Source organism: Procambarus clarkii, chromosome 63, assembly GCF_040958095.1.
Source record: "Procambarus clarkii isolate CNS0578487 chromosome 63, FALCON_Pclarkii_2.0, whole genome shotgun sequence".
Classification (NCBI taxonomy): Eukaryota; Metazoa; Arthropoda; class Malacostraca; order Decapoda; family Cambaridae; genus Procambarus; species Procambarus clarkii.
In genome coordinates, this window is record NC_091212.1 from 7,264,556 (window position 1) to 7,281,846 (window position 17,291).

Here is a 17,291-nt window from a genome sequence, read left to right on the forward strand (position 1 = left end):
AGATGTACAGGTTTGTATGTGCTTGCGTAACTGCTTCGTGAATCTGGCCCCTGGTCTAAAAAACAGTGCTTGTTTATCTTCTTGTTTCTCCCTTGTTGTTGTTGTCCAGGGTTCGTATCCTGGCCGGGGAGGATTGACTGGGCGCAATTCCTTAACTGTAGCCTCTGTTTAACGCAACAGTAAAATGTGTACTTGGATGAAAAAACGATTCTTCGCGGCAGGGGATCGTATTCCAGGGACCATAGGATTAAGGACTTGCCCGAAACGCTACGCGTACTAGTGGCTCTACAAGAATGTAACAACTCTTCTATATATCTCAAAAAAAAAAAAAAAAAAAAAAAAAAAAGTGTTGCTTCGCAGAGTTCCTGTACGTGGTCTCTTCTAGTCTCGTCCTCCACGTGTCTGTTCAGTTCATTGTGGGATCCTTTGTTGACCAATATCCCTGTGGTTAAAGTCAGCTAGTATGAATACTCGGCGACTTTATCCAGCGATTCGACGTCGTATGTTCCTTGTGTGTTCATTCCCTCTTATTTGATACCTTTCTGTGCCTTTTAGAAAAGTGCATTTCCTATTATTGTTGCTAGTTTTGTTTCCGTGATTGTTATAATGTGGGGCTGCTTCTCCTGTGTGCGTGCGGGTATAGTCAGATTTTTCCGAGGTGAAATGAATCAATCTGTCTCACAGTGTCTTCAAACGGGAGCATTTAACGATCTTTTAAGACATAATAAATGTAGCCACTGTATAATCACCATATTACAGCAGTCTGTATATCAATTATAACCATGTACCGTCTTGCAGATGCCGAAGGTGCTCCGCGGGATGACTGAAGATTCTGGCAGCCTTCTCACTCTGGTAAGTCAACTGTTGTTGTTCAGTCACTTGGTGAACACTTGACACCTCTAGTTTAGCCACCTCGGTGTATAGACAGACTTCACATGCACAAGTGCACTTCTTGCACGTGTGATGCTCTGCTACATGCAACTGCCCCTTGCAAGGGTGTTGTGCAAGGGGGGACTTTTCTAGCAGGGTGTACCCTGGTGTCTGAAGCCTCCCTCTGTGTCAGAGGTGACAGATATTCCGGAATTTTCTCGCAGCGTTTCTTGCCGGTGTCGTCAGATATTTTACGTCGTTTTACAGTCTTCTGGAACATGTTTACAACGTTCAGTGTGTAAGATGACTAGTGTGTAAAACAGTGTCACTCACAAGGTGACACACTCCTGACGCCATGACTGATGATTTCATTATATATGTACTGAGCTTCAGACGCAAGAACGTCACAGTTATGCCTTGGGGAGCTGAGGGCAGTCAAGGATGACAAGGTGGCACTGGCGCAGACTTGGCTGGGATCTGTGTCTAGGTGAGGAGGAGGAGGAGGTGCGCATTGTCGGGGGTGACGGTAAAATTGGTTGGAACTGATGCTCAAGCATCATGTTGTATTATGTGGGCTATTGGGAGTGTGGGAGTTACCACCAGGACAGGTGGCGCCAGACATGAGGGAGTTACCACCAGGACAGGTGGAGCCAGACGTGAGGGAGTTACCACCAGGACAGGTGGCGCCAGACATGAGGGAGTTACCACCAGGACAGGTGGAGCTAGACATGAGGGAGTTACCACCAGGACAGGTGGAGCTAGACATGAGGGAGTTACCACCAGGACAGGTGGCGCCAGACAGGAGGGAGTTACCACCAGGACAGGTGGAGCTAGACATGAGGGAGTTACCAAGAGGACAGGTGGAGCTAGACATGAGGGAGTTACCAAGAGGACAGGTGACGCATCACAGCGACTGGTGCAAGAGTCCACCGTCGTGTTTACAACCCAAGAGTCCACAGCAGCCTGTCCGAGAGCGTGCGCGCGACCTTGGCCAGGACTCACTTGCGCAACCACTGACGAAGTGGTGGTGGTACATATTTCCACAATTATGACGGCTCTGTTTACATTTATTGGCGAGAGTCTTTTGAACTCTGAAAAACTACAAGGTTGTTGTTTATAACAATAACAACCCATGGGTTGTGAAGCTTGTAAACCGTTTTAGTCAACGTAGAAGCCGTGAGCAAGGAAAGGTATATATACATACAGGTTATATATACATACAGAAAGGTATATATACATACAGGTTATATATACATACAGAAAGGTATATATACATACAGGTTTGCCGGTCAGCGTTCACGTTTTAAACAGCAGAATCACTGTTCAAATTCGGTGATTCTACCAAGAATCACTGAAGGAGCGGACTCGGAAGAAAATGGTGCTGCGGACCTCAGCGGTCGATTCTCCGGTCTAGACAGCGTCCTCAAATAGGGTAGAATATCTGGTTCTGTACAAGATATCGGTGTTATCTCTGAAGATACGGGTGATAACGCTATAGGAGCCTCGTCCCGGGAGGGAGACGAGGCAAAACAACGTTGGAAGTGACCGCTGGAACGTTGGGTGTTATGGGAACGTTCACGCCCTGGTGAGGCGTGGCGGGGGGGGGGGGGGGGAGGCCTTGTATGTGTAGTGTTCCATACATCTTGTCAACACACACACACACACACACACACACACACACACACACACACACACACACACACACACACACACACACACACACACACACACACACACACACACACACACACACACGCGCGCGTGTGTGTGGTGTGAAAAAAAAAAAAAGTAGTTAGTAAACAGTTGATTGACAGTTGAGAGGCGGGCCGAAAGAGCAAAGCTCAACCCCCGCAAAAAACACAACTAGTAAACACACACACACACACTCTCTCTCTCTCTCTCTCTCTCTCTCTCTCTCTCTCTCTCTCTCTCTCTCTCTCTCTCTCTCTCTCTCTCTCTCTCTCTCTCTCTCTCTCTCTCTCTCTCTCTCTCTCTCTCTCTCTCTCTCCCCCCCCCCCACTACCACCCCCCCCAGCTCCACACTAGCACATGTGCATGTTGTCCCTCGCGCCAGTGTGTGAGGTGCAGTAGTGGGTCACACTCTATCACTGTATTGTACTGTTCACGTGAGAGTCGAGAAAAACTAATGACACACTGGGAGATGTTGCGGGAGTGTGGGGGGGGGGGGGGTGACACGCAGGCTGGCTCAACCCCTTGTTTATGTCAGGGATGTGTGGCGGCGGCCGAGGGGCAGGCCGTACTCACCTAGTTGTGCTTGCGGGGGTTGAACTCTGGCTCTTTGGTCCCGCCTCTCAACTGTCAATCAACTTGTACAGGTACCTCGTGTACAGGATTTCTGGTCAGTATTTCATCTGGGAATTATGTACTGTGGGGCGGGGTTTATATCTAGTAAATCGCGGCTCTTGGGCCACCAGCTGTGGGAGCGGGGCGTCTCATCTTGGGCCACCAGCTGTGGGAGCGGGGCGTCTCATCTTGGGCCACCAGCTGTGGGAGCGAGGAGTCTCATCTTGGGCCACCAGCTGTGGGAGCGAGGAGTCTCATCTTCGGCCACCAGCTGTGGGAGTGGGGCGTCTCATCTTGGGCCATCAGCTGTGGGGGCGGGGCGTCTCATCTTGGGCCACCAGCTGTGAGAGCGGGGCGTCTCATCTTGGGCCACCAGCTGTGAGAGCGGGGCGTCTCATCTTGGGCCACCAGCTGTGGGAGCGGGGCGTCTCATCTTGGGCCACCAGCTGTGGGAGCGAGGCGTCTCATCTTGGGGCACCAGCTGTGGGAGTGGGGCGTCTCATCTTGGGCCACCAGCTGTGAGAGCGGGTCGTCTCATCTTGGGCCACCAGCTGTGGGAGTGGGGCGTCTCATCTTGGGCCACCAGCTGTGGGAGCGGGGCGTCTCATCTTGGGCCACCAGCTGTGGGAGTGGGGCGTCTCATCTTGGGCCACCAGCTGTGGGAGCGGGGCGTCTCATCTTGGGCCACCAGCTGTGGGAGTGGGGCGTCTCATCTTGGGCCACCAGCTGTGGGAGCGGGGCGTCTCATCTTGGGCCACCAGCTGTGGGAGCGGGGCGTCTCATCTTGGGCCACCAGCTGTGGGAGTGGGGCGTCTCATCTTGGGCCACCAGCTGTGGGAGCGGGGCGTCTCATCTTGGGCCACCAGCTGTGGGAGCGGGGCGTCTCATCTTGGGCCACCAGCTGTGGGAGCGGGGCGTCTCATCTTGGAGTAACCTTTCTAGCATTGGGTCCTCTAACATTTCGATGGTGTTCGACACCCTGATGGCTTGCTGCTGCAGTCTGATGTTTAGTGGCTGTATGTTCAGGAGTTCATGGAGTTCCTGGATTGTCTGATCATATGGTGGACGGTGTTTTGCTGCTCTCCTTAGCGCCTTATTTTGTACTGCTTGCAGTTTCTGTACTGTGGCGTTGGCAACTTAGGGGTAGGGGGGTGTTCCCTCTCTGCCAGGAGGAGGGGGGGGACCAAGGGACATATCCCCCCTCCACCACCCCACCCCCCTTCTCCATTTAACAAGGCTGTCCGATAATAATGATCACATTGCTGCCCTCTGGGACTCTGTAAGTGGCGAGTCTTGTACTGAACCTTGAGCTACGAGGCTTCTCACTCCTCCCCCCCCCTCTTAAATCCCCCTCCCCCCACTCCTCACAGCCGACAAAAACGAGACCCGGGTGCCGCCGGAGAGGTAGGAACTCTGGCGGCCAAAGAAGTGAAACTTGATTGTTAACACCACGAGGGCATGGGAGGGTGGTGTCATTGTAGGTGGCGGGGGTGTCATTGTAGGTGACGGGGGTGTCATAGTAGGTGACGGGGGTGTCATTGTAGGTGACGGGGGTGTCATTGTAGGTGACGGGGGTGTCATTATGACGGGGGTGTCATTGTAGGTGACGGAGATGTCATTGTAGGTGGCGGGGGTGTCATTGTAGGTGGCGGGGGTGTCATTGTAGATGGCGGGGGTGTCATTGTAGGTGGCGGGGGTGTCATTGTAGGTGGCGGGGGTGTCATTGTAGGTGGCGGGGGTGTCATTGTAGGTGGCGGGGGTGTCATTGTAGGTGGCGGGGGTGTCATTGTAGGTGACGGGGGTGTCATTGTAGGTGACGGGGGTGTCATTATGACGGGGGTGTCATTGTAGGTGACGGAGATGTCATTGTAGGTGGCGGGGGTGTCATTGTAGGTGGCGGGGGTGTCATTGTAGATGGCGGGGGTGTCATTGTAGGTGGCGGGGGTGTCATTGTAGGTGGCGGGGGTGTCATTGTAGGTGGCGGGGGTGTCATTGTAGGTGGCGGGGGTGTCATTGTAGGTGGCGGGGGTGTCATTGTAGGTGGCGGGGGTGTCATTGTGACGGGGGGTGTCATTGTGACGGGGGTGTCATTGTGACGGGGGGTGTCATTGTGACGGGGGTGTCAATGTGACGGGGGGTGTCATTGTGACGGGGGGTGTCATTGTGACGGGGGGTGTCATTGTGACGGAGGGGTGTCATTGTGACGGGGTGACATTGTGACGGGGGGTGTCATTGTGACGGGGGGGTGTCATTGTGACGGGGGGTGTCATTGTGACGGGGGTGTCATTGTGACGGGGGGTGTCATTGTGACGGGGGTGTCAATGTGACGGGGGTGTCATTGTGACGGAGGTGACATTGTGACGGGGGGGTGTCATTGTGACGGGGGTGTCAATGTGACGGGGGGTGTCATTGTGACGGGGTGTGTCAATGTGACGGGGGGTGTCAATGTGACGGGGGTGACATTGTGACGGGGGGTGTCATTGTGACGGGGGGTGTCAATGTGACGGGGGGTGTCAATGTGACGGGGGGTGTCAATGTGACGGGGGTGTCAATGTGACGGGGGTGTCAATGTGACGGGGGGTGTCAATGTGACGGGGGGTGTCATTGTGTGGGGATGACATTGTCCACACAATGGGGGGGGGGGAGACAGAGGTCATGACTGAAAGCGTGTGACAAAAGTCGCTCCTGACACACACTTAAGGTTAAGGACGCGTCTGACACTTTTGATTAAGGTTAAGGACGCTCCTGACACTTATGGCTATGGTTAAGGACGCTCCTGACACCTATGGCTATGGTTAAGGACGCTCCTGACACCTATGGCTATGGTTAAGGACGCTCCTGACACCTATGGCTATGGTTAAGGACGCTCCTGACACCTATGGCTATGGTTAAGGACGCTCCTGACACCTATGGCTATGGTTAAGGACGCTCCTGACACCTATGGCTATGGTTAAGGACGCTCCTGACACCTATGGCTATGGTTAAGGACGCTCCTGACACCTATGGCTATGGTTAAGGACGCTCCTGACACCTATGGCTATGGTTAAGGACGCTCCTGACACCTATGGTTAAGGACGCTCCTGACACCTATGGTTAAGGACGCTCCTGACACCTATGGTTAAGGACGCTCCTGACACCTATGGTTAAGGACGCTCCTGACACCTATGGTTAAGGACGCTCCTGACACCTATGGTTAAGGACGCTCCTGACACCTATGGTTAAGGACGCTCCTGACACCTATGGTTAAGGACGCTCCTGACACCTATGGTTAAGGACGCTCCTGACACCTATGGTTAAGGACGCTCCTGACACCTATGGTTAAGGACGCTCCTGACACCTATGGTTAAGGACGCTCCTGACACCTATGGTTAAGGACGCTCCTGACACCTATGGTTAAGGACGCTCCTGACACCTATGGTTACATAGCAGTAAGATACAGCAAGAATATACCAAGACATACAGCTGTATCCCAAAATTAAGAACCAAATACTAAATTCATACAGTTGATGTATGATTGGAACAGTTGACGTGTAACAAGTAAAGTACGTTAATAACGCGCGTCATATAATAACGGGCCAGTACGTAGACACTGTCAGCATCACAAACTTAATTGGTAAACAATTTGTTTCAGATCATTTCAATCCCGGCTGGACTATGGCGTCGACACGTGTGTGTGTGTGTCACAGCTGATCAGCTCCACGTGGCTAGTGTTTACATCGTGGCTCACCCCCCCCCTCCTCCCTCCCTCCCTCCCTCATGGCTGAACCAGCCGGCGAGCGCCCCACCTGCTTTTCTTCCCTCCCCTCTCCCCTCCCCTCTCCCCTCTCCCCTCCCCCTCCCCTCTCCCCTCTCCCCTCCCCCTCCCCTCCCCCTCCCCCTCCCCTCTCCCCTCCCCCCTCTCCCCTCCCCCCTCTCCCCTTCCCCTCCCTCCCTTCTCTCACCCTCTCCTTGCAGGTGTGTCCTCCTCGTGCCCCCCCTACCCTCCCCCATGCCTCTCATGCCCCCACCCATAACACCCCCCCCCCTACCCTCCCCAAGTTTCTTCATCAGTGCCATGCGGTTGTTTCCTCTCCTTGCTTATTTGTTTCCTCTAAAATAGCAAAAGATTGCTTATAAGTGGAGCTCCATTGCTACACTTCTCATTATTACGTTTATTGAACGTTCAGAACGTGATGAGTGGCCTTGCTGGCAGCTCCCGCCTGCCTGCGGCCTCAACACATGCTTTTGACACCGATTTAAAATCTCCGGAACACTGAATATTGCTCCTCTGAACCACCGAGGCTCCGAAGCTGTCATGGGAAGGTCACTGAACACCTGTATGACACCACAAAATTGCACAGGTGGGTATACAGGCGCAGGACGTGTTCCGGCTCCTGTTAGCAGGCTGCGAGCTTTCCCTTCCCATAGTTCATGGGAGCCGGTCGGCCGAGCGGACAGCACGCTGTACTTGTGATCCTGTGGTCCTGGGTTCGATCCCTGGCGCCGGCGTGAAACAATGGGCAGAGTTTCTTTCACCCTATGCCCCTGTTACCTAGCAGTAAAATAGGTACCTGGGTGTTAGTCAGCTGTCACGGGCTGCTTCCTGGGGGTGGAGGCCTGGTCGAGGACCGGGCCGCGGGGGACACTAAAGCCCCGAAATCATCTCAAGATAACCTCAAGAAGATGGGGTGCATAGAGGCTCTCCATGGTGGGTAGGGGTGAATAGAGACTCCATGGTGGTGGGGATTGCATAGAGGCTCTCAGGATTTGAGGGATTCATGGTGTCTATCCAGGAGGGATGGTGTATTTCTATATGCTCACATACACACATAATTACATACATATATGTATACACCAAATGTACATACACATACTCTTGGCAACGATGGCTTGTGACGCGTGAGCTCCTCCTCGCAGTACAGACACACCTGGAATATACCTGGGGAGGGTTACGAGAGTTCTCCTACTCCCCGAGCCCGGCCTGAGGTCAGGGTCATCACTAACTTTCCCATCCAGCAAGAGTTGCGTCCTGGCTCTCAATTTTGGTCGTGTGCTTCCCAAGGTGAGGAGTGTAGACTGGTGCTGCATATTCCAGTATTGGTCTGACGCACGCTATGTAGAGTGCCTTGATAAGACCCTCGATTTAGGGTTCTAAATAGGCATTCTAGTGTTAATCAGCCTCTCATATGCCGCTGATGTTATCCTGCTTGTGTGTGGCTCTCTTCTTGGCGTTGGAATTATATCCGCTCTCGAATCCCTCTAAGGGTATCGGAGGGTTCTCCTGTTCCCTCTTCACTACCTTACAATGGTTGGGACTGAATTCTAGCATTATATTGCCCTCTCCTGGCGTTTGTCAAGGTGGTCCTGTAACCTACTGCCGTCCTCCACGGGCTCTGTGTGCGTCATTACCTTTCTGTCACCTGTAGACGTAGGGGCTCGCTCCTCCGGACAGGTCACTCACGTCAATAGGGCGGAGCAGTGTTCCCAGGGTGAGCCTTCAGGGGAACAACGCGTCCAACAGCCTGGTTGACCAGTCCAGCAACGAGGAGGTGTAACGGGGGGTGGGGGAAATAGCTCTATCTTGTCCATTATTCCACCCCCCAGTTAACTAACGAGGCCGGGGGAAACAGCTCTCTCTAGTCCGTTATCCCGTCCCCAGTTAGCTAACTATTCTAGAGCACTCCCAGAGTTCCTAAGACAACCTCTCTCGTTCAACACCTTGTAACCTAGGTATTTGACTACCTAGGGGCTACGACTACAAGGCGCCGTCACTTGATCAGTTACCCGAAACTCTAGAGAGAACTCTAGAATACAGAATCACTGCCACAAACGTATAAGAGAAAAACGAGAGGAAAGAAATGAATAGCGAAGTAATAGTGAGGGTTTGGGGTGAGAGGGAGAGAGGTGGGAGGAGCAAGGAGGGTCATTAGTTGAAAGTGAGAGTTTAGCGAGGGGTGGAGGGAGAGGAATAGATAGGTAGTAGTAGAAGAGTAGAAAGTAGACGTAGAAGAGTAGATAGTAGAAGACGAAATGCTGCCACCATCCATTCATGATCATTACATACAAGACAAGGAATGGAACTTGCCTGTATCAAAATATTCTCAAAAGATGTTATCATGAGTTCATTATTAGTATGTTCCCTCTGTACCATGTATCATTCTCCAAACATGTACTCATTAAATCATGAAACCAGTAATCACAGAGGCTTTCTCACCTCAACTCAAAATCTCTAGGGAACAAAGTTAAACACAATTTAAATAATAAATTCATAATTATATTTCCCATGAAGTATCATCATTTAGCAATTCAATTAAAATGTTCCAGTTTAATATTTAAAGTGAGTCATCCTCCAAGAATCTGAGAACCCTACAACTTGACTGCCCCTGATCATCACACAACACTTGTAAAACACGACCAAGTCACCTTAATGTTCACTCACCGAGGACTGAGTCTAAGTTGAATAGAGAGGGGGGGGGGGTCTGTAGTTGACAGAGACTCCCGCCCTGCCGGCCGACAGCCTCCCTGGTAGGGCTGTCTTCTCTGCTTCTGCTGACTCCCGTTCTGTCTGTTAATGCTCTGTTCTCCTGACTGCCGATCTACACCTCTCCCTCCACCCCTCTCTAAACTCTCACTTTCAACTAATGACCCTCCTCGCCCCTCCCACTTCTCTCCCTCTCACCCCAAACCCTCACTAATTACTTCACTATTCATTTCTTTCCTTTCGTTTTCTCTTATACGTTTGTGGCAATGATTCTGTATTCCAGAGTTCTCTCTAGAGTTTCGGGTAACTGATCAAGTGACGGCGCCTTGTAGTCTTAGCACCTAGGTAGTCAAATACCTAGGTTACAAGGTGTTGAACGAGAGATGTTGCCTTAGGAACTCTGGAGGTGCTCTAGAATAGTTAGCTAACTGGGGACGGGATAACGGACTAGAGAGAGCTGTTTCCCCCGGCCTCGTTAGTTAACTGGGGGGTGGAATAATGGACAAGATAGAGCTATTTCCCCCACCCCCCGTTACAATGGTGGCAGCGGTGGGATCTCAGGCAGACAACTGGCGCCTCTCCGATCCTTGTCTGTGACTCATGTACTCTATGTATGTATTAACCTAAACCAAACACTTTTACAGTGTTACAGAGGCCTGGTCGACGACCGGGCCTCGGGGTCGCTGAACCCCGGAATCACCTCAAGGTAACCTCAAGGCAAGGAACCCTACTTGTCATACCTGATACCTGGTTGATGGGGTTCTGGGAGTTCTTCTACTCCCCAACAGTGTATCCTATGTTATCCCAGCTTGCTGTTGGGGCTGGTGTGTCGGAGGTGGGTGGTGGCTGGTGTGTGTGTGGGAGGTGGGTGGGGGGGCAGGGGTGTGTGTGGGAGGTGGGTGGTGGCTGGTGTGTGTGTGGGAGGTGGGTGGGGGGGCAGGGGTGTGTGTGGGAGGTGGGTGGGGGGCAGGTGTGTGTGTGGGAGGTGGGTGGAAGGTAGCAGTGGACCCTGGAGCCAATGGTGTGTCCGCGCCATTACTCCCCAGAGAAAGTACACCTCACCAAGGTTGGTCACCACTGCCATGAGACCCTCCCGCTGGGACTGACTTTGAGCAGCCTGAGGGCAGCAATATTCCGGGAACATCAACACAATCTCGTAGACTTGAGACAAAGTGAAATTCACACCAGTTGCTCCATCTATCATCATTCTATTATGCAGGAGGAACCGCACGTCTATGGGTCATCTATCCATTGTTACTGCCTACTTTACCAAGGGTTGTCTCCTGCCGGTGGTAGGCAGTGTTGACGCCCTCCCAGGCCACACCTGCACCACCAAACCTGGCTCCTGAGAAACTGATTTGGGATTGAGAGTTCAAAGGCGAGTCATGTTTGTATTTGGTCTGTTGTGTAGCTTGTCCCTCATGGTGGAGGCGGCCGCTGTAGAGAGGTTTGTCCCACATGGTGGAGGCGGCCGCTGTAGAGAGGTTTGTCCCACATGGTGGAGGCGGCCGCTGTAGAGAGGTTTGTCCCACATGGTGGAGGCGGCCGCTGTAGAGAGGTTTGTCCCACTTGGTGGAGGCGGCCGCTGTAGAGAGGTTTGTCCCACGTGGTGGAGGCGGCCGCTGTAGAGAGGTTTGTCCCACTTGGTGGAGGCGGCCGCTGTAGAGAGGTTTGTCCCACATGGTGGAGGCGGCCGCTGTAGAGAGGTTCATCACGTCTCTTGTATCAAGTCTTTTACTTTTTGAAGATTGATTATGCGCGCGCACGAGGGCGCGCACGAGGGCGCGGGGTCACGGCTCGTACAGCATGAAACTAACATTTTGAAAACCTTGATTATTAACATCATTTTTTGAGAAAATTAATTATAATTTTGCTCAGATTACTGAGTAATTCAATTAGGTCTTATTAAAGTGAGGATAATGGTGGTATTCACTGTCACGCAGGACAGAGGGTCATACACAAGACAATAGGTCTAAACTGTAGGCTGAAGCACATATATATTATGGTTACAATCAACTACATTAGACTGTATACATGGTTCAATGTACGAATATGTAAATATAACTTTCTATTGTGCACTGCCACACAAGGGCAGGGATGGGTTCATAAGAGAGGCAGCTTAAAAATAAAATAAATAAAATTGTTCTTCATTCTTTAAAATGGACAAGCAAATTTTGGATAAATTGTTAGGATGTCGTCCAGAACACCTGAGTCAATAAAATAGTTACACAGTTGGTGGTACAAGAGGCCAGGAGGCCTAAAGTCCTTTACGGTTTCACATTCAACAATATAGTGTTCTAGTGAATGCATTAAAGGTTTATCACAGAGTTTACAATCTGAGTATTCTGGTAGTGGCTCAGCCTCACTAACTTGCCAGATGTGTCTATAGCCAAGGCGAACTACGGCAATGACTAACATCACATTGCCTGGTCCGGTTACTGTGCCGACCATACAGATATCTATTATTTATATAAATATAGATTTTTGCATAAATAATACAAATTTTGACAAGTTGGAGGGAGGGTGGAGCAGGAGGGTGGTGTTAGTGCTGTGCTAGGAAGTCTCTTCCTCCCAACATATTGTTAACTTTCATCTGAGTAACTCCTAATTTCAAGTAATATTTCCAATATTATTTGAGTAATTCCAATATTCGTTGCCACGAATATTAGCACTAACATGCATGATATTCATATGTAAGTATGCATTTATGAGTATTCATATGAACACACGTTTGCATGTGTAATATGTGAGCATATACACAACGTTGATCTCAAATTGATAACAATAGTCGGTACACCTGAGGGTTGTGAAGGCTGTAACCCCGCCTGCACACGTCCCAGGGATGGCCGAACCAATGGCTACTGAACTTCAACCCAAATAAATGCAACATAATAAAAATATGGAGGGAAACTTTAAGCCCCACTGAACGTTACTAAATAAAAAGGCTGAATGGATCTCTAGAACAACAAACGAAGAGGATCAGGAATTATAACGTGAGCCCAGCACTAACGGAGGACAAATGTGGGATCATAAGCCCAGCTGCCCATGTCAGACTCGTCAAATATCAGAATAGAATTTAAGAAGCTATCAAGAGACACCTTGAGACCTCGGGACACCACATGGACGAGAGACATTCTGGGGCATGGAGCGAGGCTCCTGAATCTTTAATGCTTAATCGAGGCATTAAAGATTCTAAGTATACAGGCGATGAGTCACAATAACGTGGCTACATTATGTTGACCAGACCACACACACTAGAAGGTGAAGGGACGACGACGTTTCGGACCATTCTCAGGTCGATTGTGATAATGTGAGTCTATAGACAATCGACTTGAGAATGGTCCAGGACGGACCAAAACGTCGTCGTCCCTTCACCTGCTAGTGTGTGATCTGGTCAACAATTCTAAGTATAATTGATAGGGTCGACAAAGAGTACATATTCGAAATAGGAGGAGCAAGATGTGGAGGTGTTAAAGGAAAGTAGTGTATGGAGTGGAATAGAGAGATAATAGAAGATAATACAGTTATTAGTTTCGAAGGGAAAATGAGCAAGAGTGGCCGCGTTAGACCCAGCGGCTGGTGAGGGCTCAGGAGCTAGGACTCGACCTTGCAAACACATGTACGGGAGCTTAACTACCTGACTTAGTGGACAGATGTTACGTAGTCCACTACATGTGTCTGGAGGATGAAGGCGGGGTGTCGACACCCACGGCTCCTGTCTTAACCCACACACACACACATGCACACACACACACACACACACACACACACACACACACACACACACACACACACACACACACACACAAAACACACACAAAACACACACAAAACACACACAAAACACACACACACACACACACAAAACACACACACACACAAAACACACACACACACAAAACACACACACACACACACACACACACACAAAACACACACACACAACACACACCACACACAGAGAGAGAGAGGGGGGAGGGGTAGGGGGGCCTTGTAGCCTGGTGGATAGCGCGCAAGACTCGTAATTCTGTGGCTCGGGTTCGATACACAGTTGATTCACAGTTGACACAGTTCGACTCACAGTTGACACAGTACCACATAAGAGGCTAGTGAAAAAGCTGGCGATGCAGGCAGGAGTGAAAGGGAAGGTTCTCCATTGGATAAGGGAGTACCTAAGCAACAGAAGACAACGAGTCACTGTGAGGGGTGAAGCCTTAGATTGGCGTGACGTCACCAGTGGAGTCCCGCAGGGGTCAGTCCTTGGACCTATACTGTTTCTGATATATGTAAATGATCTCCCGGAGGGAATAGATTCGTTCCTCTCAATGTATGCTGATGATGCAAAAATTATGAGGAGGATTGAAACAGAGGATGATAGTAGGAGGCTACAAGATGACCTATACAGACTGAATAAATGGTCCAACAAATGGCTGCTAAAATTCAACCCGAGTAAATGCAAAGTAATGAAACTAGGCGGTGGAAACAGGAGGCCAGACACAGGATACAGAATAGGAGATGAAGTACTTCATGAAACGGACAGAGAAAGATCTAGGAGTTGATATCACACCAAACCTGTCTCCTGAAGCCCACATAAAAAGAATTACGTCTGTGGCATACGCGAGGCTGGCTAACATCAGAACAGCCTTCAGGAAGCTGTGTAAGGAATCATTCAGAATCTTGTACACCACATATGTAAGACCAATCCTGGAGTATGCAGCCCCCAGCATGGAGCCCGTACCTTGTCAAGCACAAGACGAAGCTCGAAAAGTTCAGAGGTATGCCACTAGACTAGTCCCAGAACTAAGAGGCATGAGTTACGAGAACAGGCTGCGAGAAATACACTTTACGACACTGGAAGACAGAAGAGTAAAGGGAGACATGATCACAACCTACAAAATCCTCAAAGGAATCGACCGAGTAAACAAGGATAAACTATTCAACACTGGTGGTACGCGAACAAGGGGACACAGGTAGAAACTGAGTACCCACATGAGCCACAGGGACGTTAGAAGGAACTTTTTCAGTGTCAGAGTAGTTAACGGATGGAATGCGTTAGGCAGTGATGTGGTGGAGGCTGACTCCATACACAGTTTCAAATGTAGATATGATAGAGCCCAGTAGACTCAGGAACCTGTACACCTGTTGATTGACAGTTGAGAGGCGGGAACAAAACGAGCCAAAGCTCAACCCCCGCAAGCACAAATAGGTGAGTAAACACACAGGTGAGTACATCCAACACCACACCAACCACACCCCCAACACCACACCAACCACACCCCCAACACCACACCAACCACACCCCCAACACCACACCAACCACACCCCCAACACCACACCAACCACACCCCCAACACCACACCAACCACACCCCCAACACCACACCAACCACACCCCCAACACCACACCAACCACACCCCCAACACCACACCAACCACACCCCCAACACCACACCAACCACACCCCCAACACCACACCAACCACACCCCCAACACCACACCAACCACACCCCCAACACCACACCAACCACACCCCCAACACCACACCAACCACACCCCCAACACCACACCAACCACACCCCCAACACCACACCAACCACACCCCCAACACCACACCAACCACACCCCCAACACCACACCAACCACACCCCCAACACCACACCAACCACACCCCCAACACCACACCAACCACACCCCCAACACCACACCAACCACACCCCCAACACCACACCAACCACACCCCCAACACCACACCAACCACACCCCCAACACCACACCAACCACACCCCCAACACCACACCAACCACACCCCCAACACCACACCAACCACACCCCCAACACCACACCAACCACACCCCCAACACCACACCAACCACACCCCCCAACACCACACCAACCACACCCCCAGCACCACACCAACCACACCCCCAGCACCACACCAACCACACCCCCAACACCACACCAACCACACCCCCAACACCACACCAACCACACCCCCAACACCACACCAACCACACACACACAACACCACACCAACCACACACACACAACACCACACCAACCACACACACACAACACCACACCAACCACACACACACAACACCACACCAACTACACACACACAACACCACACCAACCACACACACACAACACCACACCAACCACACCCCCAACACCACACCAACCACACACACTAGGAAGTGATGTGGTGGAGGCTGACTCCATACACAGTTTCAAATGTAGGTATGATAGAGCCCAGTAGGCTCAGGAATCTGTACACCAGTTGATTGACAGTTGAGAGGCGGGACCAAAGAGCCAAAGCTCAACCCCCGCAAGCACAATTAGGTGAGTACAATTAGGTGAGTACACACACAACACCACACAGGTGACAAAGATTAAGCAAGAAAGAGAGGGCTGGGCGGACTGCATTTTCTTGGATTGTCGGAAAGCCTTTGACACAGTACCGCATAAGAGGCTGGTACATAAGCTGGAGAGACAGGCAGGTGTAGCTGGTAAGGTGCTCCAGTGGATAAGGGAGTATCTAAGCAATAGGAAGCAGAGAGTTACGGTGAGGGGTGAGACCTCCGATTGGCGTGAAGTCACCAGTGGAGTCCCACAGGGCTCTGTACTCGGTCCTATCTTGTTTCTGATATATGTAAATGATCTCCCGGAGGGTATCGATTCATTTCTCTCAATGTTTGCGGACAATGCTAAAATTATGAGAAGGATTAAAACAGAAGAAGACTGTTTGAGGCTTCAAGAAGACCTAGACAAGCTGAAGGAATGGTCGAACAAATGGTTGTTAGAGTTTAACCCAACCAAATGTAATGTAATGAAGATAGGTGTAGGGAGCAGGAGGCCAGATACAAGGTATCATCTGGGAGAGGAAATTCTTCAGGAGTCAGAGAAGGAAAAAGACTTGGGGGTTGATATCACGCCAGGCCTGTGTCCTGAAGCCCATATCAAGAGGATAACATCAGCGGCATATGCCAGGCTGGCCAACATACGAACGGCATTCAGAAACTTGTGTAAAGAATCATTCAGAACTTTGTATACCACATATGTCAGGCCAATCTTGGAGTATGCAGCCCCAGCATGGAGTCCATATCTAGTCAAGGATAAGACTAAACTGGAAAAGGTTCAAAGGTTTGTCACCAGACTAGTACCCGAGCTGAGAGGTATGAGCTACGAGGAGAGACTACGGGAATTAAACTTCACTTCGCTGGAAGACAGAAGAGTTAGGGGGACATGATCACCACATTCAAGATTCTGAAGGGAATTGATAGGGTAGATAAAGACAGGTTATTTAACACAAGGAGAACACGCACAAGGGGACACAGGTGGAAACTGAGTGCCCAAATGAGCCACAGAGATATTAGAGCTTTTTTAGTGTCAGAGTGGTTGACAAATGAAATGCATTAGGAAATGATGTGGTGGAGGCTGACTCCATACACTGTTTCAAGTGTAGATATGATAGAGCCCAATAGGCTCGGGAATCTGTACACCTGTTGATTGACGGTTGAGAGGCGGGACCAAAGAGCCAGAGCTCAACCCCCGCAAACACAACTAGGTGAGTACACCAACCACGCACCCCCAACACCACACCCCCGACACCACACCCCCAACACCACACCCCCAACGCCACACCAACCACACCCCCA

The 17,291-nt window shown here is 50.7% G+C and overlaps 1 protein-coding gene across 1 annotated transcript in view; it reads left to right on the plus strand.

The window, feature by feature from the left end:
- The window catches only part of Dip-C (dipeptidase C), a 315,478-nt gene that overhangs the window by 226,451 nt on the left and 71,736 nt on the right, over positions 1-17,291 (plus strand). Inside the window, exon 4 of the mRNA XM_069308676.1 lies at positions 799-852. Within this exon, the coding sequence (XP_069164777.1) occupies positions 799-852 (54 nt within the window). The remainder of the gene's footprint in view (positions 1-798; positions 853-17,291) is intronic.